Raw genomic sequence first — 21,125 nt, 5'->3', positions numbered from 1 at the left:
AATTTTTGACGGTTTTCAAGCATAAATCGACCGATTTCACGTTCGATATTCAAACGAAATTCATCAATCGCACTCGCATGATGGCATAGACCATAGACTAGACGCAGCCCCACAGAAAATAGTCTAACGTCGGCAAATCGCAGGACGGAGGAGACCAGTTGAGTAGACCATTTCTTGAGATAACACGTTCACCATAATTGTTTTTCAATAAATCGATTGTGACATTCGCTGTGTGGCTTGTGGCGCCGTCCGGTTGAAACCACATATTGTCCAAGGCCATATCTCCAATTTGGGCCCAAAATATTAAGTTATCATTGAGCGGTAGCGATTCCCATTCGCAGTAACGTGGTGGTCTAGATCATCACGGAAGAAGAACGTCCCAATGACGATGCCGGCGCATAAACCGCAACAAACCGTAATTTTTTCGGGATGCAATAATGTTATGGTGACTTATGGAGTTCGTGTGGATTGCCGCATGACGAATGACGATTATTTTGCTTATCGACGAAGTCATTCAGCCAGAAATGAGTATAATCGCTGAAGATGATTTTTTGATGAAAACCCGGATCGATTTTAAGTTGTTGCTCAGCCCAATTCACAAACATAGGACGTTTCTGGTGGTCAAGCGGCTTCAGTTCTTGCGTCAATTTGATCTTGTAAGGATGTTGGCCAAGATCTTTTTGCAAAATTCGCCACAACTACGTCACAGAGATGCCCAACAGTTGAGAACGACATGTCAGAGGCTGATTTGGGTCTTCTTAAATTGATCTGCTAGCGGCAAAATACTCTGGATACTACGCAAATTTCTTTGTCTCACTGGCATGGGAATATTTTGTACAGTGCCTGTGGATTCAAATTTTTCCACTAGACTCCCAATTGTTGATCTGATAGGTCGATTATGACGACCATAAATTGGACGTAGCATTTTAAAGTTGAGGCCACTAGTAAATTTTAATAATTTCGACTCGTTGTTGGATCGCATATCTTTCTCTGATGAAATGGCAAACCTTACTGAAGGGAAATGTCAAAAAAGCAGAAAAAATATGGCGTTTGCTGTCCTTATCGGTATACTTTTGTAGCGTCCTTATTGAAAAACTGCTCTATATGCATCCTCTTTCCTAAACAATACTTGTGTGTGTTGTATTTGAATGATATTTTTGCTGAGTATTTCTTTTCTCAAAGTCTTGCGCCGAAACAAGTTCTACAAACCCCTCTAAAATATTTCAAAAGCCAACCAATTCCAACGATTTTTGTACATCAATATTTTCTGTACGGTGTGGCTTGGAATTTGTATATTTGATTGCTGTATACTGTTTTAAAATTAAATATGGAACCATACTCAATTTGCCTGGTTAAAGATTCCTCTTCTTAATTTCCTACATCACCATCAAACGTCGAAGTGCTGTATGGTTCCAGCTGCGCGATGGCCGAATCATATTCGGAAATGGATCTGTCCATTAAGCATCTAGGTCATGTGATTGGACTCCATTAGAAAAGGCTTCCTGCTGATAAACCAGAAAACTAACAAAATTTGATTCGCAGGATGGCTTTCAGCCGATGAAATTGTGCTCAAAATTCCGCTTAAACACTGAAATCTATAAGTTTTGCCAAAAAAGAAAGCTTAAACATTGCATATTGCCATATTTTTTTCAATGTGACTTCTACAACTCTAAAAAAGTACCCTATATATAAATTCAGGAAAGATACTTGAAACTGCAAATAACAATACATTTCCACATATTGCTAGCAGCACTCGCTTTAATAATTATTTAATGTGCGAATATATGTGAGGAAGCAATTCGATTTAATTGCAATTAACGCTCAAGCGCACTCGAATGCATATTAAAATAATAAATGACTAAGGTACGTTGTATGTTGCATAATTGCTTCCAGCCACTTTCAATAGTACTTTGTATATCTGATTTCTAACATTCAAATTGCCAGCAAACGTCAAGTGGATTTTGATCAATAAGGCAAACGGAAGACAGTCGAGGCTTTGACTACACACACACAGACACAACAAAATTGTATTAATTGCATTTTGCAGAGATTGCATAAATTAATTGAAATAACAACAATGCGTTTCAAGATATTCAAATGAGCAGATTTGACATTCAGCAACTTTGGCGTCGAAAAGGTCACATTAAAATGCATGCGTCCGAAATCAACAGAAATGAAAGCAACAGAAAATTGCCTCGTTGCCGCTGGAGAATTCGTGCCAGCCACGAGTGCACAACCGCGTGTGTGTTTTACTTTTATTTGAGCTACTTTTTCGCCAGCTAATTCGTTTTTTATCTAGATTGCCTCTTTCATGTTATCTTGATTTGATCTGCCTTTTTGTTTGTCTAGCATTGCTGCGCAGAGATTTCGCACAAGTCATTAAGCGAACTTAATTTCACATTAAGCGGTAATGGGGAGCAGCCGGAGCAGAGTAGTGCGCATAAACTAGGCAATATAAAGAGCAGCGATAAAATGGAAAAGGTGCGCAAAATGAATGAATGAATAGAAAACTTGCTGTGCTTGTGTATTCATGGAAAGTACAAACAACAAATAAGAGCAAAAAACTAAAATTATTAAAAAAAAGGAAAAATAAAAAAAATATAAAAAAATAAAAAATTAAAAGAATATATAAAGTAATAAAAAAGTAAAAAATCGCTTAGGTAAACAAGTAAGCAGCAGCAGAGTCAAAAGCTAATGGGAAAACTTGGTAAGTCAATTGAAAAGTAAATATATAAATAAATAAAAACAACAACGCACTTATTGAACAAAGTTCGCGCTGCGCTCCCAAACACTAACCTCTGCCCAACAGCAAGCCACATGCCACAGGTCATATTAACTGAAATTAGTTGCAACAAAGCTGAAGAAACAAAAACGAGCGCTCGCTAAGCCAGTCAGCGTTGTATTCCCAGTTGGCAATAAAAAGGAAATTAACTATACATAGCCACGCCACAAGGTTCGCAAACATGTGCAGTGTGTGGCGCGCTTAGCCGCAGCCCAATTGTAAACGCAAAAGCTCGTTACACCCACAGCCAACACACGCCAATACACACATATGCCAGGAATTGGTGATGCGTGTGCCTAAAAGCAGAGCACGCCGTCGGGGACAACACTAGGCGGATAGAGGCACAGCAGCGGAAAGATGCCGCAATGAATAATGTGTTTGCCATTTTATCTGCGCACATTCAGGCGGCCAGTGACGGCTCTGTTTGACGTAAGACCGCAAAGCATTCGGGAGTTGCTTGATGTTTATTCGCTTGTGTATGTGCGCAAATTTAGTTGCCGGTGGGAAATTTTACACATTACAATTTTAACTGGCTTAACTTGACTTTTTAGTTAGCAAAGCCTTAGTGAACGAGGGAAAGACGAAATATCTCCTGTCATCAAACAAAGAGTCGTCGCACTCGCGACCTGGCTTCCATGTCGCTTTTGACTCTCATAACTTCGAAGTCGTAGATAATTTCGTCTATCTTCGAACCTGCGTTAAAATCAACAACAACGTCAGCCTCGAAATCCAACGCAGAATAACTCTTGTCAAAAGGTGCTACTGTGGACTGGATAGGCAATTGAGAAGTAAAGTCCTCTCTCGACGAACAAGTCACTTATCATCCCCGTCCTGCCATATGGTGCAGATGCATGGACGATGACAACATGTGCTGAATCGGTGTTACAAGTTTTGAAGAGAAAGGTCCTGCGGAAAATTTATGGTATAGGCTACGCTGGCTAGGTCACGTCGCCCGAATGGATAAAAACCTGAGCTCTGAGAGTATTCGACGCAGTACCCACCAGGAGAAGCAGAGAAAAAGGAAGATCTCTACGTCGTTGGAAAAACCAGATGGAGAAAGACTTGGCTGCACTTGGAATCTCTAATTGGCACCAAACAACAAAAAAAAGAACACAGATTTCGTCTCTTTCGGAAAATTAATCAAGTTTCAGTTTTTGTTGAAAGCAACGGCTGTTCGCTTAAAATTTAATTGACTACGAATACGCTACTAATTTCCTGCTGGGTTCGCGCTTGCATAAGCGATCAAATATGATTACAAGTAATCCCCACTGAATGCTTATTACATAAATACTCCAGAGTGCGCGCTCATGCTCGTGTAAATATCGAAAATGAATTTTATGCCCAATAAACGCACACATGCAGACTCACACTCGTGTGTTGAGCACATATTTATAAGCGTGGAAAAAGCTTTTGATAACACACGCCTACGCACATACATTGCTTGTCTGCGATGTAAAGCAGCAGCCAAGTGCCAAGTGGTCTATGTGCCAATTCCATGTTTCTAAAGTGCCAATAATGGCAATTTTTCGCATCACAGCTGCTTTGACAGGAAAACTAAGGCGACGGCTGGATCCATTACACACACACACATCGACAAATTGTCACCCACCTCACGAGTGATAGCGCTGAAAGCCACTGCGAAGGTGGCGTGTGTTGACTGACTGTGTTGGCTTGTCGCCATGCGTTAGTTGGGCCAATAATGAAATTAGCCAAATCACAACAAATGCCAACGGATACATAAATTCACTGCCAATTGCTGGTGTTTTCTGCGTGTGTGCGTTTGGAATTTACACAATGAAGTCTGTGCTGTCTGGCTCTGTGTTGTTGGTTGGCATATTAAAATGAGCCATAAGGCATTTATGCATACATATTGACATAATCATAAGCATAAGCATGAGGACATATTATTTACGCAAATATTCGTTGCGTCTTTTTTGTAAATATTTGCGCGTGCTCTATTTCGTGGTCAATAGAACCATGAAAGCGAGTGTAAATCGAATATGCAAGCCATGCGCAGCCATGCTGTGGCCCTTCACAGCAGGTTTGACACTGTCGTTGGAGTAGTCAACAATATCGATGCTGTAGTCACCATTCAAATTAGATTGTTGTTATCGCATTTCATGCATGAATATTTCAGGGCCGTTTCTCGTGTCTTGCTAATCTCCATAATATCTCTTGGAGAACAAGGTTATGATTTCGAAGGAGAAGAGCAAAATATGATGCAACGTTTCATGAGAAATGATATATGAGCTGCTCTCTAGGGAATGTATGGTATGCATGGTAAGCTCCAAGCCGTCTTCTGGGGTGTTTTCAATAATGCTCATGGTGCAAATAAGCAATCCGAAGGGTGAAAAGTTATCTTGTGGTGCAATATTTAGTGAAATTCTAAGGAAATTTAGTCGCATGTAAGTAGCCTGGTGCGCAATATACATATATTTTTTCAAAGATCTGTTTTTATACAGCTCAAAATTGAGCAAAATGTAGTTCCACCTTCAGTTTCATCCAACTGTCATTTTTATTTTGCTTGAATACCATCCACTCTTTCGTTTAGAAAACAAGCTCAGCGGCTAGACTTAAATTCTAATAGTTTTTAAACACATTTTCAGAGTCACTGTACACAAAAGAAACCATATCCACAAGCTGCTGAAATATGCCACAACTTACCCTTTATGAAATCCACCGCCATCTCTAAACCGTACGAGTCTTTGTCGCAGTCGTCTAGTATGTGCGCGCCGAGCGTAATGTTCGGCAGCAGACTCGCCTCATTGATGCGATCGATGGTGTAGAGCATTGCTTCGAGCGCCTGAATGCCGCCTTGTGGCATTATTGGGCCGCACATAACGGTATCCTCACGTGAGTGCACCATCATTAGGCCGCCGAGTATGACGTCTCCCTCGACGATAGCCTCGCGCTTCACGGGCCAGTGCCGTTGCGGTTGTATTGCCAACATGCGCTGCACATGTTGATCGTAATTGAAATCCTCCGAATCGGGTAGCGAACGAAATACCTTGCCACCACCAACGTTGCGGCCGTTGTATGGCAGCTGAGCAAGCGTTGGCAATGCAGTGTAGCGACCGCGATGGCGTCCCGAACGTGGCGCCGCGTGCAGCTCCGCATCTGCTGCATAGCTTTGCCACTTATTGTGGTCTGTGAAGACGGACTCGTGCTTGAATGTGGCTGGTGTGGGCAGCTGCGGTAGCCTTATATGAGAGGCGGCGTTGCGCTGTTTAGTTGTTGTCTCGGTTGCCGGAAGTGGAAGTTTATGTTGTGTTAGTTTTGTATGCAGCGCGCTTTGGCCAGAAGGATGTTGGCGGCTTGGTGTTAGTTGTTGTAGCATAGCTGGTTTGGACGTAACTAGATAGGTGTAATTTCTGAGAAGCGTACTTTCAGGCAACAATGCTGGTAAGCTCATGTCATCACTCAATTCCCACGTATGCGTAAGCCTTCGCTGTTCTTCACTGCCTGCAACAGCAGTGTGCCACAATGAGTTGTCTTCATTATTGGCGTCGTCGTTCTGATAATGCCAATCGTGTGTCTCAGCAAACGGCAAAGAAGGTAATTCCAACTCATCACCTGCCCTGTTGTTTGCCTCCACATCAGTGTGCAATTGTTTGGCCACACCTGACACTGCACTGTGCTTATGCTTCGATTGGCTCTCCTGCCGCTGGTGCTTGTGCTGCCAGTGCCGTCCATCACTTGGAGCTTGCACATTGTTTCTCGCATATTTCATGCGTTTGTGATGCTTCGCTTTGTGTTTGTATTTCCAATGTTGCAGCCTCACATGCCTTGCATTACTGCCATGCCGCTTGTGTTTGTGCTGCTGCTGATGAGCCTGCGCTCCTCCTGCTGGCGACTTATGCTCCCAGCGACTGGGCGGCAAATCCTCTTGTGGTTGCCGCAAATGATGCCCTGCTCTCTGCTGTTTATGGTGATGTGCGGTGACAACCGGCAGCGTTGATGAGCTGTGCGCTACTTTTCCGATTAACAACGGCCTATTCGGTTGCTTCAAATCCCCACTTTCGCTGTGTCTATTCACATTTGCTGGCTTAATTTGCTCTTCAGCAATTCTGCTACTCACAACAGCCAACGGCTGCTTCAGTTGTGCATTGAAGTTCTCCGTTTTCCTAGTTTTTATCTGCTGCCAACGAAATTCGGACTCGGCTTCGGTGGCCGCGTCCGCCGCTGCACCCCACTGTTCGCTAATATCACCGACGACTTGTTCGTTGGTCGCGCTTTCATCATTTTCACTTGCATAGCTCATTAACTCGGCAAGATCTTCGCCAGCTGCTGCCACTGTCTCACCAATGTCCAGCTCACGGTCAGCGTTCAATTGCGCTATTGTTGCGGCAGCCAGCGGCGAGTGCCGACAACTGCCGGGCAGCAAGGCAACGACAGCAACAAAGAGATAAACTAAAACTCGCCACAGCATTGGTTCGCATTTTGGTGTCATTTTCATTGTGAGCGCGTGCAGTGATTTTGTTTGTCTTTGTTTTGTGGCCGAATTGTGTTGCCTACTTTGAGGCTTTCGGCACGTAAACCAAAGTTAATTGAAATATGCTGACGGTATGCCTTTATTGGTATGTTCAACACAATTTGATTTGGTATTGCGTATGTGCGGCGCGTTCAATTTCCTCGCACATCATTATCTCGTACTGGACTTGTAGTTGTTGTTGCTGGTGGTGTATTGTGTTTATGTTAGTGGATATGTATGTGTATTGAGCGTTCGGAAATTACGCCTTCTTCGTTTAATTGAGTGCGCTTTGTCTGTTCGCATTTATTAGGGCTTTAATTAAGTTAGTTCAGTTGGAAGTAAGTAGTTCGTATTAAATTTTTTTATTATTTCTTGCTTTAATTTCCACTTGCTTTTTGGCAGCTTTACTGAAGTCTTTCAAGCTTTTCATGCGAAGAAAGAGCTATTTTGTATATATTTTGTTGTTTTAATACATTTTCACTTATTAAACTTTGCAAGTTGGAGTAATTTCTTATGGCACATCCTTTTTTCTTTTTAGTCATGTTTGTTCTAGTTTTATTTATTATTTTTATTTAAGTTGTGTTTACTTTTTGTGGTGGAAGGTTTAAATTTTTTAGAGTTTTTATCATATATGAGTGTTTGAGCAACAAATGGTTAAACATTTCAGATAAAAATTTCCTTGACTTTATTTCAATTTTATAATCTCGCTGAAATACAATTCAGAGAAATCATTTCAAGACTTCCAAAAATGGAATAAAATAATATAAAATTACTTCCAAGCTTTAAGCTCGCTAATCTTATTGAAATCTTTTCTGACACCCGTCGTTTGTTCCAACTTTCTATGCTTAGAGACAACAAGCAAACACACAAAAGCAATTCGCTTTCTCGAGAGCGTGTCACCTAAGTTGATAGCACAAATTGTGTTGATAGCTCATAACATACATTTGTATGACCTGAACCGTCAACTAAACCTATTTGTGTTATGCCCAAATAAATAATGCACAATTTATATGTCTACAAACAATTTGTCATCTCAAACTATTTTATCCCGTAAAAAATGATCTGTCCCACTGCCAAAATGCGTGTTTTCAAACAAAAAAGCATGTAATAAGCGTAAATGAGATATGGCGATAACAATAATAGCATTGGAGGGAAACTGATGTCAAAATGAGCGCAATTTGCTGGAGCATAATAAGAAATGAAACACTTTGTCAGTGGCGCAAATGAGTATTTTCTTTGGTTACCTAAAAGCTAGGCAACAGCATATGAATGCATACCGTCTAAACGAAAGGGAAGAAATCCAAAATATTACCGTATTATTTTAATGTATGAAAGTAGAACTCGTTTACTGTGTAAAAATGCGAATCTACGATCGAAAATTGTTGGTCTGCTAGCACAAGTCGAAATAGCAGATATAAGCCTCAAGTTTTCACATGATATTTTTTGCTTTAATAACAGTTACACTTCAGTTTGAGTGAAGGCTTTATTGTAAAAATATGTTAACTTAAAACAGTAATAATAGGTATGATATTTTACAATTTCATAAATAATAAACATTTCCTTGCGCATCAATCTACTTAGTCAACTATTGATTGCAGGCATACTTTACTGCCTCATTTTCACTACGTCAGCGCACTTTCTTGCGCTCTTCGCTTGTTCATGTTTTACTTCAGTTAGTGACCGATGCTCCGAATACTTCCGTTATTACCGTTCTTATCAAAAGAAATGTGTTAAAAGTTATGCCCGTGGGGACAACGTAGAAATCAAATGTTCTCGTTGGCATTGCTCAATTGTATACACAGTATTTGGCTGTGTTTCCGAGTTAGTTAAAGAATATTTCAAATATATTCAAGTTCATTTTTTAATAACTACAACATACGGAGACTGATTGTGTTGTAAGAAAGCAATCAGCTGACTAGTTTCGACGGATAAAACCAAAATTTCGCGAATATCAACGTCCACAGATGTTAGAAGTGGAAGGTAGAAGTGGTGATGAGTGTTCATTTACGCTGCGCTCTCATAAGTTAGAACGTATCAGCTGATTCGGTCTACGGTTTTGCGTCGTTCACTAACTGAAGCATCTTCCTGTTGGTCAAACCAAATATGAAGAGAGGGCGTAAGCTCATAGATATTTGCTTAGTAAAGAGCACCAAGCAGCGTATATGTTTAGTAGGTAAACTAAGAAAAAAAGTTCTTGAGCACATTTCATATATTTGACTTATTTCCAACCTATTATCCCAACAGTAAAATATTTTATTCGTCCAATACTTTATTCTGCAATGTTTGAGTTTCAATGTACTCTCTATGTATTAATTACTCAAGTGAGAACTTAAGGGAACTCGGCTATAATCGCGTAAGCGGTGTCTATGCCAATTAAGAAGAAGAAGTGAACTTAAGGGAACGCTCTAATTCATATAAAAATTAATTCTTATATCGCTATTAGACACCTCAGTGGGGTCCATTTCAAAAACTTTTCTTTCAGACAGTTAGAACAAAAGCTTAAGTCAGTCGTTAAACTGGTGTCATCGGCGGAAGGTGTTTCTTCGGTATTTCTGATCTAATATTTTCTGTATTTTGTGAAGTTAAGTGAAATCCGAACATTACTTTAATATAATCATTTTCAATGTCTTTGCGAGCTGCAATTTTATACAAACTATAATTAAAACTGTAAACAAAACCCGTATCGGAACTGTAATTGCAATTGTAATCAAAACCTATAATTAACAAACTATAATTTGAATAAAGGTTAAGCAATAAAGTGTAATTTTGGAACTGTGGAAAGTGTTGTTTATTTCGACTGATGCAACATTTTTGCTGATGCAAATTTTGCTTTGCTTCTGATATATGCTTTGAGAAAAAAGTTTGATGTATGCTTTTGTTTGAGTTCCTTCAGATCGAGGAGGCAACATGTTAGACAACTTGACATCTTTTCAAGCAACAGCTCCCATTTTTATTAGAGAGAAGCATGGAAAGCAAAGCATTCAGCCGGACATACCCTTTGTGTGCTTCGCATCATTGTTGAATTATGAATTGTCAAGCAATGCAAAGAAAGTTGCATGTGAATGGGCCTTTATATACTTAACCCTAGAAAGATAACGCTATTTTATACCATCGGAAAATAACGATACGCCGAAAGAGCATATTTTCTTTTAAAAGAGAGTGTCAAATGCTTAAAATTAGTCGATTTTTGATTAAGATCATTTATTTCATTAATATTCAGCCTTATAAGACACAGTTAAAGACTGAGCAAACTGCGCGCTTGAAGTTGCTCCGAATACAAAAGAAAGTCTGAGAGCGTAAAAAAATGAGTATGACGGTGTATTATCTGACTAAGGTTAGCATCAAAAATTATGTTATATATATACATGTACATATATTTATTTGAGCTTGTGATGATTTCTTTGAATATCCAATACTTAACGATACGTGAAATTTCTTGCACTAATCCGGCAAAACGCCTACGATAATAAACAAGTTTTAGCGGATGCGGACGCGCTCAGAAAGCGTAATGTATGCGGGCAGCGCTTAAGCCGTTGAAAAGCCTTTGAAAGACAGAAAGTGCTAAGATCATTTAAATGATGGATATCCTGTCATAAAGTTCGGAGCAGGCGCGCCAACAGGCAAATAACCTAATAATAACGCGAGAAGATTATTATGCCACCCACACAGAAGCGCAGTAGCGTCGTGAAAGCGAAAGTGAAGCGAGAGTAAGAGCAATCATTCAAAAAAAAAAATGTGAAAATAAAATAAGGCGCAAAGCCTGTGTTGAAGCAGCCGCGACAGGGCCGACGAGCGTTGATGAGCTCGGTTGTACAGTTATTTATTTAATGACCCATCATGCGATCGAGTTAAAAAGATAAACGCACATAATCTGCGTAATTGCAAAAGTCCAAGTGGAGGCCGAAAGGATGTGGTAGTGTGCTGCGGGGGCGCACCGCGTTAAGAAGTTCTTTTCTGGCTTGCCTGCTTGCTGCTGCGTGAATTAATGTACCGTTAATGTGGCGTTGATTAGTTTCGCTATCACGATGCGAATAAAGCTAAGGCGAAGTAGAAAGGGATGTCGTGAGAAAACTGAAACTGAATGAGAAGAGAAGGAGAGAAACTATGTAAAACACCCCCGCTTGTATTCACGCCATTGGCGTCTAATTTAACTTTACCGTTAGATAAATATTACAACACAAAAAGATTGTGGCGCCTGGAGTGGCAGAAAGTTTGGCGAGATTAATTTGCGCGTGCTGAAAAAAAACGCTTGAAAACCACAAAATTAGTGAAGCTGTAGCTGCGTAAGCACTCGAAGTCACTCATTACTATAGTGGAGAGAGCAGTCTTGTTTTTTCAAGGTATAGGGTTATACATATATAAATGATCAGGAGGACGACAAAAGTTGAAATCCGGTCGACTATCTGTCCGTCCGACCGTGTAAGTTGCAACTTGGGTAAAAGTTGGGATATCTTGATAAAACTTGGTATGCAGGTTCATTGGTGCAAAAAAATACGTGTTTTTAGATGGACGTAATCGAACCACTGTCACGCCCACAAAACGCCATTGACCGAAAACCTATAAAGTGCCATAACTAAGCATTAAATTAAGATATAAAGCTATAGTTTAGTAAAGAGGATCGCTGTGACAAGAGGCACCTGTGGGAAAATTTTTTGAAAAAGTGGGCGTGGCCCCGCCCTTTAATAGGTTTAATCTCTTAAACCACTGAAGCTACAACAATCAAGTTTGCTGAGTGCAAATCTTATACGAACAGACAATGTGAAAATGGATGAAATCGGAAGATAACCGCGCTCATTTCCCATTTAACGGGAATATTAAAAACTACTTAAAGGGCGATACATAAATGACTAAGTACGCCGGAGACATTAAATTTTACCTAGGAGATGATAGGTAAAGGCTTTTTGGGAGCCGGTGTGAAAATTGGACGATAAGCGTGGCACCACCCACTTTTTGGTGAAATCGCATATCTCGAGACCCGACCCACCGATTTCGACTAAATTTAGTACCTGGCGTTCTTCTTACATGCTTATGACTTATTGTGAAAATAGATGAAAACGGCGAACAACCACGCCTACTTCGCATATAGCAAATTTTAAATTTCTCTTTCCAGTGTTCAAATCAAGCAGTAATTAATAATTAATATAACGCAATAAAATTTTGCAATAATAATTCCCTGAAAGTATGGCAGTTTTTGATCACAAATTATCCAATCCAATCAAAACTATTCAAGACTTTAGATACCGAATATGTGGACCTCAGTATCAATAGTTGACTTCTGACCGAAAATATCGGTCAATGTATGAGGTATATAATTGGAATTCAGGGACAATTATTATGTGACAATGGTATGTCTCTATGCCAAAAATTGATCAAATCGGGCCAATACTTCCCTGAGACCTCATATACACCATAAATCCAATATACAGATTTTAGAACTTCCAGGTGACTTTATTCTAGATATATCAGCCAATATTTGAGTTATCTGCGTGAAATTGGCAGAGCGTGTTTTAATCATGACAGTTTATATTTGTGCCTAAAATGGAAAAATTTGAGCGAAAACTTGACCCAGCCCCTTATAACCCTTACCAGAATTTTCGAACATCTTCGACTTTGCTCCAAATGATTGGTTATTTTATGTGAGGTACTTTCGTTTTTCTAACAATCTTATGCCGAATTTGTCGGCCAGTGTATCAGTTATAGTTATTGTATGTAGTATACTCTACATGTATATATGAACTTGCTTAGATTTCGATCCTCGGATTGACGTTTTATACCCTGGCTTTGATTCTTGTAAGTTGCAAGAGTATAAAATATTCGGTTGCACCCGAACTTATACCTTTCTCACTTGTTATTAAATACAATAAATAATCTAGAGTGCTTATACAAACTAATTGAAACTAAAATACCACCGACTATAAATTATTTGCGATTAATAGAGCAGATTAGACTGTTTATCGATCAATGTCAACGAAACTAATTAGATTGTGTTCGGCATTTGGATTTGAGAACTAAATTCCGGTGATCATTATCTAATCTGCGAGTTGAGGTATGTTTTCTTGATTTACCTGACAAACTAAGAGACCAACTAAGAGTTTACCGTTAACCAGAGAGTAGCGAGCAGTCGAATTACCTTTGAGTTGTATGCTGTATCTTGCTTTTGGAAAAATCCAGCGATAAGCAAATTGAGTGACGTATGCGATATAGAAATTTGAAACTGCAAACAGTGTTCAAAATCTAACCAAATAGTTCCTAATGAAATATGAGTTGCTTTATGTCAATAACATGCTTTTACTTTTAACATGTAAACTGTCGCACAAGTGCAAAGTGAAACAGTGTGTTGCAAACAATTTCCAAGTAGTTTTGTAAGTTCTGCGGCTGTTCAAGGCAAATAACAATAAAACGAGTTGAGCAAAAGTAGGAAGAAAACGTTGTATGAGATCTACAGAAATATATGTGTGTACTCACACATACCCTTCCGCCTCTTATCCACAAAATCCCAGTGGATCGATAAAGCTAATGCAAATGCGAAGCAGAAACTCAGCACATATTCTCTTACAAATTTATGTAAATACATAAGTGTCCTTAATATATATAGATACACATGTATGTATATATGCGCGCATTAACAGTCGAGCAAATAGTGACAGTTTGCGCCTCGAACTAGTAACAAGTTGCAAATGCAAAATCTGAAATCTCTACGAAAACAAATTGACGTTGCATTTTAGCAAACATAAAAATCGACAAAGTTTGGAGCAAACTGAAGCGGCAAAGACAATGCGCTCGAAGGCATTATAAAGAAATTTAATTTACTTAAATGCATGCAAGACTGTCAGGAACCCAGCGACCTCTTTGAAGATGTTTGCATGTTTTAGAGAAAAAGGAGCCAGAAGAGCAACGTACGTGTCTCTAGCAACGTTTGGCTAGTAAAGCTGCAACTTAGAGCTAGTTTGTATATCAAGAAAATAAAATTGTATAAAAGAGAGAAGCAAAAAGTACTTTTGCTACGGTGTGCATACATCTAATCGAAAGAACCGGATGCAGCAAGGAAGTGGAGCATTTTTGCATAACCGAAATGAGAATTTCGAAAACATAATTCACACACTCGATTATTTCTAAACTGCCCACTGTGGAGCTTCGAAAATTGCTGTTTTTTTTAGTGCATATAGACATTGTCTAGACCAATACAACATTCTCGAAGCATTCGAAAAAATTCAGCCTTTAATTGGGACTCGATAATACTATAGAAGTTGTTAGCTACCCAACGGACATGAGCGCTCCAAACACAAATATGTTAATTCATAATACGTGAAATATGTACCCAAAATTTCCACAGTTTTTTGTGCCTAAATATTGATAAGATCATGCCGTTATTTATTTGTTGTTTTACTCGCGCTTGAAGTAGTTTTCCTTTGATTAGATCCGGACATATGTGAGAAGTGGATGATATGGTTATAGACGATAAGGGTTAAGACAGCTATATCTTTAAAAACAATCGGCTAATAAAGTAGAGGCACTTGATTGCTCGCAATACTGCCTCTGGGTATATAACATGCCGTGGGTGCTTGATGGTCGACTCAGTTTTCGTTGCGATGTCTTTCGGTATACTTCGTATAGTACCAATTTTATTATTCTGCGCTTGCGGCGCTTTTGCAGCCAGTGCCGTTGATTGGTGGGAGTCGGCTACGCTCTATCAAATCTATCCACGCTCGTTTATGGATAGTGATGGTGACGGCGTGGGTGATTTGAATGGCATTACGTCACGGCTGCCGTTCCTCAAGGAAATAGGCGTGACCGCCACTTGGCTGTCGCCCATCTTCGAGTCACCGATGGCCGATATGGGTTACGATGTCACCAATTTCACGAAAATTGAGCCACTCTTCGGCACGATGGAAGACTTTGATGCCATGGTGGCGAGGGCGCATGAGTTAGGCTTGAAGATCATTCTAGATTTTGTGCCAAATCATTCCAGTGATGAGTGCGAATGGTTTCAAAAGTCTATAAGACGTGAGGATGGTTACGATGACTTCTACATATGGGACGATGGTAAGATAGATCCACAAACGGGTGAACGTATAGCACCAAGCAATTGGGTGAGTAAATTGCTGTAAATATTGCTCGAATCATTTAGTAAAGTGAGCATTATGTTCGCACAGAATTCGGAATTCAATGGACCGGCATGGACCTGGAACGAGCAGCGCCAACAGTACTATTTTCACTGGTTTCTAGCTAAGCAACCGGATTTTAATCTCAGAAGTCCAATGGTGCACCAACATTTAATCGAGATCATGAAATTTTGGCTGGATCGTGGTGTGGACGCTTTTCGAATCGACGCGGTACCACACTTTTTTGAAAAGCGTTTAGACAATGGCACATACCCGGACGAGCCACCTAGCGGAATGACCAACGACACAAATAGTAAGAGGTATTACAACCACATTTACACAAAGGACCAGCCGGAGAATCCCACCATATTGTATGAATGGCGAGAGTTCCTAGACGAGTACCAGCGTCAACATGGCGGCGACACACGGTGAGACTTCTTCGAATAATGCGTGTATGAATGCTAGATTTTAACCAAAAGTTTTTTCTAACCCACAGCGCTATGGTGGCAGAAGCTTATGCAACTGTCGACATTTTAAGCGACTATATCAACAATGGCACCCACGTCGGTACTCAACTGCCCATGAATTTCAACTTTGTATTTTTAGGAAACACTGCGTCGGCGAGGATGGCTCAACTACTTGCTGACAATTGGATGAATGTCATGTGGACCAAACATAAAGTAGCCAACTGGGTTGTTGGCAATCATGACAACAGCCGGCCGGCGACGCGCATAGGGGAACAACGCGCCGATATGATGACGATTATAGCACACGCCATGCCTGGCACATCCGTTACTTACTATGTGAGTGTTGTAGTTTTCCAAAGAAAATTTCAAAAATTTTAAAATTTCCATTCCCGGAATTTAGGGTGATGAAATCGGCATGACCGATTATGAAGCTGAATGCACATGGGACAGTTGCGACTTCCGTGACCCCGAGCGGACACCAATGCAGTGGGATTCTACGACAAATGCCGGTTTCAGCAAAGGCAACTCAACTTGGTTGCCCGTCAATTCAAATTATAAGACGCTCAATGTACAGCGACAGCGAGGTGTTGCACGTAGCACATTGAATATATACAAGGCCATGACGGCGCTTAAGAAAACGGTTGCTTTCAAATCGTTCAAGGAGGAGGGCGGTTTCGCGTATGAGGCTTTGACAGAGCAAGTCTTTCAAATTATCAGGTTGGTTGCGATCAATAATATTTGACAAGCTTCTTTGTGTATGATATATGGCACTCTATCTTCCAGAACTGCTCCAAATATTGAGGAGTATCGTGTACTTGCCAACTTCGGCGGTCAGATCGAGTATTTAGATGGTTTGACGAACAAAACTATGGAGTATGTCATACTTAACTCTTACTCGCCGCACAGATACGGGTACTTTTGTACGACATTTGTATGAAGAGCGCTTATTTATAACTTTCTCTTGTATTTCAGTGATAAAGTGGATTTGAGCAAACGAATTTACCTAATGCCCTATGAAGCAGTGGTTCTGCGTTGGGTCGCCTGAAGTATTTATAAGAATTAATTTAATTTTAACAAAGCCTCAAAGGTGGACAACACTAGATTTTATAAATTATTTGCTAAAATAAATTTATTAATATTTACTAATTTATTTAACTCTCTGATAAATTCACAACAGATTTGTTAGGAACGAAGCCATCATATGTCCGTCAAAATCAAAGGTTCAGATTTATTTTCAATTTATACTTGACAATTTTCTGGCAGACTAACGCGTTGTGACTGATTGTGCGCCAATAGTGATCCGATCTGAAAAACTTATTTGAAGATTGCTGGGGATAATAATGGATGTTAGATTTCTGAAAGAAGTCTTGTCGAATTAAAAAGTTTTCCTTAGCAGAAGTTGATTTTGATCGTTATCGCTGCTGTACCAAAGCTCTATGCTGTAGTGATGCGATAACGACGGTGCTATGATGTCTCAAAAACTGAGAGACTAGCTCGCGTTTACATTAACAGGATTTTGCTAAACTAATGCAGTCGGTCGTTATTCGACGAAACTGGGAATGGTCTACGATCTACAATCATATTTGTTATCTTAATAACTTGTGTTAAAGCCCACACTTTTGCGGAATTCCTGTACAATAAGCTTGGTATCGGTAATAGTTATATCAACACTATTAACATAAACTAGATATATCAGTACGTGATGATAAGAAAAAAATATCCTCTCAATTTGAACAAAAATAAACGTTTCAGAATCAGTTGTAAATTCGAATCCCAAAACTATTAGGGCTAGGGTAAGATATGAGATGATTGCTTTTGCAAGTACACGTGAACATGTTTCCACGCAATTATCTGAAAACAATTCACACACAAATCGATATATTTGGTATAAAATCTGCTAAAATGACGAAAATAATTTTATGTGGGATACGAGAGCGTAGGCAATTCGTGAACCGGTTTCACACATTTCTGGACATTATTTGTTCACTCAATTCACAGAATGAAAATTCTTTGTTGAATAATTGCACTTTATGTGCTTCAGAAAGGCAAGCGTATACTAAGCACTAATGATTATTTTGGTGTATTTTGGTGTGACATTTGGCACAGATGTCAATGACAGTCAAACCAATCAAGAAAAAATATTGACTGATTACATATAAATCGGTGTATTAAGTTGACCAGATTTACCCATTTTTGACACAAAGGAACACTATTGTATGAAAAAAATTGCCTCTTTATTTCAATGCTATCTACTACTGCGATCAAATTGAAAGGTGAATGTTTAGTTTATACTTCGCGTGTTTTTCGAATCGGTAAATATCTCTTCTGTAAATCAAAATATTCATTAGTATTTGAGATACGCGTCGTTTTGTGAGGCTCTTCGATTTTTACTATGTCTGAATTTATTGAACAAAGAAGTGCGATTGAATTTTGTTTACGGAATGAAATTTCGCCTGCAGAAAGATTGAGGATGTTGCAAAAAGCCTTTGGGGATCCAACTCCGTGTTCTAAAAGTATTTAGAAGTGGTATGGAGTTTAAAGCAGTCCAAAGACATCGACTGATAAACATCACGTAAAACAAGTCAAAGAAATGGTGCTTGAAAATTGTCGATTAACTATTAGTGACATTGCTGATAGTGTGGGCATATCTTTTAGATCGGTGCAGACGATTTTGAAAGACGAATTGGGCTTGAGAAGAGTCAAATCTCGAATGGTTCCAAAAACACTCACTTTTTTTCGTTAAACAATGCTTTCTGACTATCAAAACGTAATGAAACGCATCATATCTGGAGATGAGACTTGGATCTACGCTTACGATCCCGAAATAACCGATCAATCGAGCAAATATCGTTCCAAAGGCGAGCCGAAACCGAAAAACTGTCAAAGTCACTCAAAAATCAAGGTCATGTTGACTCAAAGAGCAAAGCGATGTCGATTGGGAAGGTCAAGCGACGTAAAATGCGCCAAGTCGTTCCATACGTCAGGCTGAGTTGCTGCGAACGGTGCCGAATAGACTCTCTACGGTCTTTGTGTACACCCTCAGCTACTTCTGCTATATTTTCTTCACTGCTGGACGTGGTTTATCCGGTCGTATCCGGTATTATTCAATAATGAATTCTGGGTCTCAAGATGGGTGAAGGTGTTGCTAATAGTTTGCTCAGTGGGCCGATTACGTTAACCATAAGTTGAGCAAACCGCGCGAAACACATTCTTTACAGAACGTAAATTTTCAATACTGAATACGTGAATACAATACTGAACAAAAATAATATGACAGCTTGACACGACTCAAAAAAAAGGCTATTGAAAAAAGTACATCTACTTGGATCACCCGTTATTTACTTTAATGCAAATACTTCACAAACCACTGAAGCTTTATCGCCAAGGTCAAATCTATTTGATATCTCTTGATATATAGTACGAAAACGGATGACTCACACCCTCCTACCTCCTAACAAATGTGTCGGCGACATTTACAAATCTTTAAAGCAACTTTCTAAATACTCTTTGAAATAATTTGCAATTTTGAATGAAAGATATTATTCTGCTGATAATAATTGCTTAATTTAACCCACTAAAGTCATGTATACTTGTCGTTAATACATATACATATACTACATATTAAGACAAAAAGGAACCCGGAAATTATAATTCCCCGGGTCAACGACATGTAAAAAAAAATCGATTTTGCTAAGTTGCCAAATCTATTCTTAATTACTATGCCAAATATGAGCGCCATCTGTCAACCAGTTTGTTTTTATCGGCTGTTTAATTCGGAGCACCTTAGATTCCTAGACATTCCGATCCCATATGCTTGGAAAGTATTATAGCTGCCGAAAAGACATGAGTTTATGAGTTTGACATGCAAACAAGTCAACGATCACCGGAATGAAGGCAAAAACGAGCCAAAACCAAAAAAGTCACTCAAAAATCAAGGTCACGCCTATTGTTTTTTTCGATGTACGTGGTTTGGTGCCTCATGAACTTGATCCGGAGAGACAGATGGTTAATAAGAAGTGCTATTTGGCCGTGTTGAGGCATTTTAGTGAGAAGATCTGTCGAAAATGGCCGGATTCATTGAAGAACAATTCATGGATTTTACTCGATGATAATGTACCATCGCATCGAACGGACGACTGCAACCGAATTTAAAGCCAAATATGCAATGAATACCATCTATTAATCACCGTATTCAACTGACTTGGCTCCGTGTGATTTTTTCTTGTTCCCCAAAACCCCATTTTCAATCGATCGAAGAGATAAAACAAAATTTTCTGAAGGAGCAGAAGCCCATCGCACAAAGTGATTATGCAGATTGTTTCGAAGACTGGAAAAATCGTTGGCATAAGTGTGTTATATCTGGTGGGGATTCCTTTGAAGGCGACAAAATAAATATTGATGAATAATCAAACATTTTGCGTTTCATTTGCAATTTCCGGGTATTTTTTTTGTATATACAAGTATATATATATACTGTATAAGTCCGTGGAGTACGTTAATAGGCCCTTGATAGTACCGCAGTTGTTAGACACCCTACAAGTATGCTCAGAATACAAATACAAAATGCTTAATTAAATTCTGTGCAATCTGTAACCAAAACAGTTTGTACCACAAATATCGATAAGATATATGTAGCATGTGGCTACTAATTTATTTAATCTTGCGGTTCAAGTAGTTTTGTTTTCATTATATCTGGACATACAAGTTGTGTCATAAAAATAACCGAAGGTTTTTGATATACTCGTATAGTAGAGTGCACTTTATATTATATTCGAAGGTTTTTTGCTTCGCTTCAGACTCAAAAGTTACGGATAGCATAGATTTTTTTTATGTCGTATATAGGAAAGTTCTTCAGAACCTCGCTTACAACTGCTTGAATGGCTTGAATATCGCAATAAAGGGTGCTTTTAATGTTTATTTTTAGTTTTGGTAATATAAAATAGACATCCAGAGGCGAGTGGTTGATGTGAGAAACTCGTTTTACCAACAAAAAATAGTTCACTTTCTTGGTCTTCATTTAACTCAATTGGAACAAAATGCGCACAAACCTTTCGTTTACCCAAATATTCTGTTAAAATTTTCCAAACAGGGTATTGATTGTCTTTTCAATAAATTTTTCATCAATTGGAATGGCTTGGCGGTTTTTTTTCGGTTTCTATAGATAATTTAATTTAATTTTTGGGACGGAGGCCTAAGCAGCCAATTGCCTTCTGTTTTCTAGTCTGTCTATAAATTTATTTACAGGTCATATTTAAATAAATAAATAAATAAATTTAATTTTGGTCTCCCGTGTTCATAAAAGC

At 39.1% G+C, this 21,125-nt stretch overlaps 2 protein-coding genes across 3 annotated transcripts in view; one reads left to right on the top strand and one right to left on the bottom strand.

The window, feature by feature from the left end:
- LOC126757529 (metabotropic glutamate receptor 2-like) overlaps positions 1–21,125 on the bottom strand; it is a 213,843-nt gene that overhangs the window by 32,119 nt on the left and 160,599 nt on the right. Inside the window, exon 2 of one of the 2 annotated variants that reach the window (XM_050471512.1) lies at positions 5,447–7,839. The exons of the other annotated variant lie outside the window; for it this stretch is intronic. Within the exon in view, the coding sequence (XP_050327469.1) occupies positions 5,447–7,238 (1,792 nt within the window). The 5' untranslated portion in view covers positions 7,239–7,839. The remainder of the gene's footprint in view (positions 1–5,446; positions 7,840–21,125) is intronic. 2 annotated transcript variants of the gene reach the window in all.
- On the top strand, positions 13,535–16,907 carry LOC126757531 (maltase A2-like). The gene is made up of 6 exons (XM_050471514.1): positions 13,535–15,343; positions 15,407–15,783; positions 15,852–16,158; positions 16,223–16,539; positions 16,606–16,734; positions 16,795–16,907. Exons 1-6 carry the CDS (start codon positions 14,819–14,821, stop codon positions 16,865–16,867), a joined length of 1,728 nt encoding a protein of 575 aa, XP_050327471.1. The 5' UTR covers positions 13,535–14,818; the 3' UTR covers positions 16,868–16,907.

This window comes from Bactrocera neohumeralis, chromosome 4 (assembly GCF_024586455.1).
Source record: "Bactrocera neohumeralis isolate Rockhampton chromosome 4, APGP_CSIRO_Bneo_wtdbg2-racon-allhic-juicebox.fasta_v2, whole genome shotgun sequence".
Classification (NCBI taxonomy): Eukaryota; Metazoa; Arthropoda; class Insecta; order Diptera; family Tephritidae; genus Bactrocera; species Bactrocera neohumeralis.
Note: the sequence above shows the minus strand (reverse complement) of the source record. Positions and strands in the feature narration are given on the sequence as shown.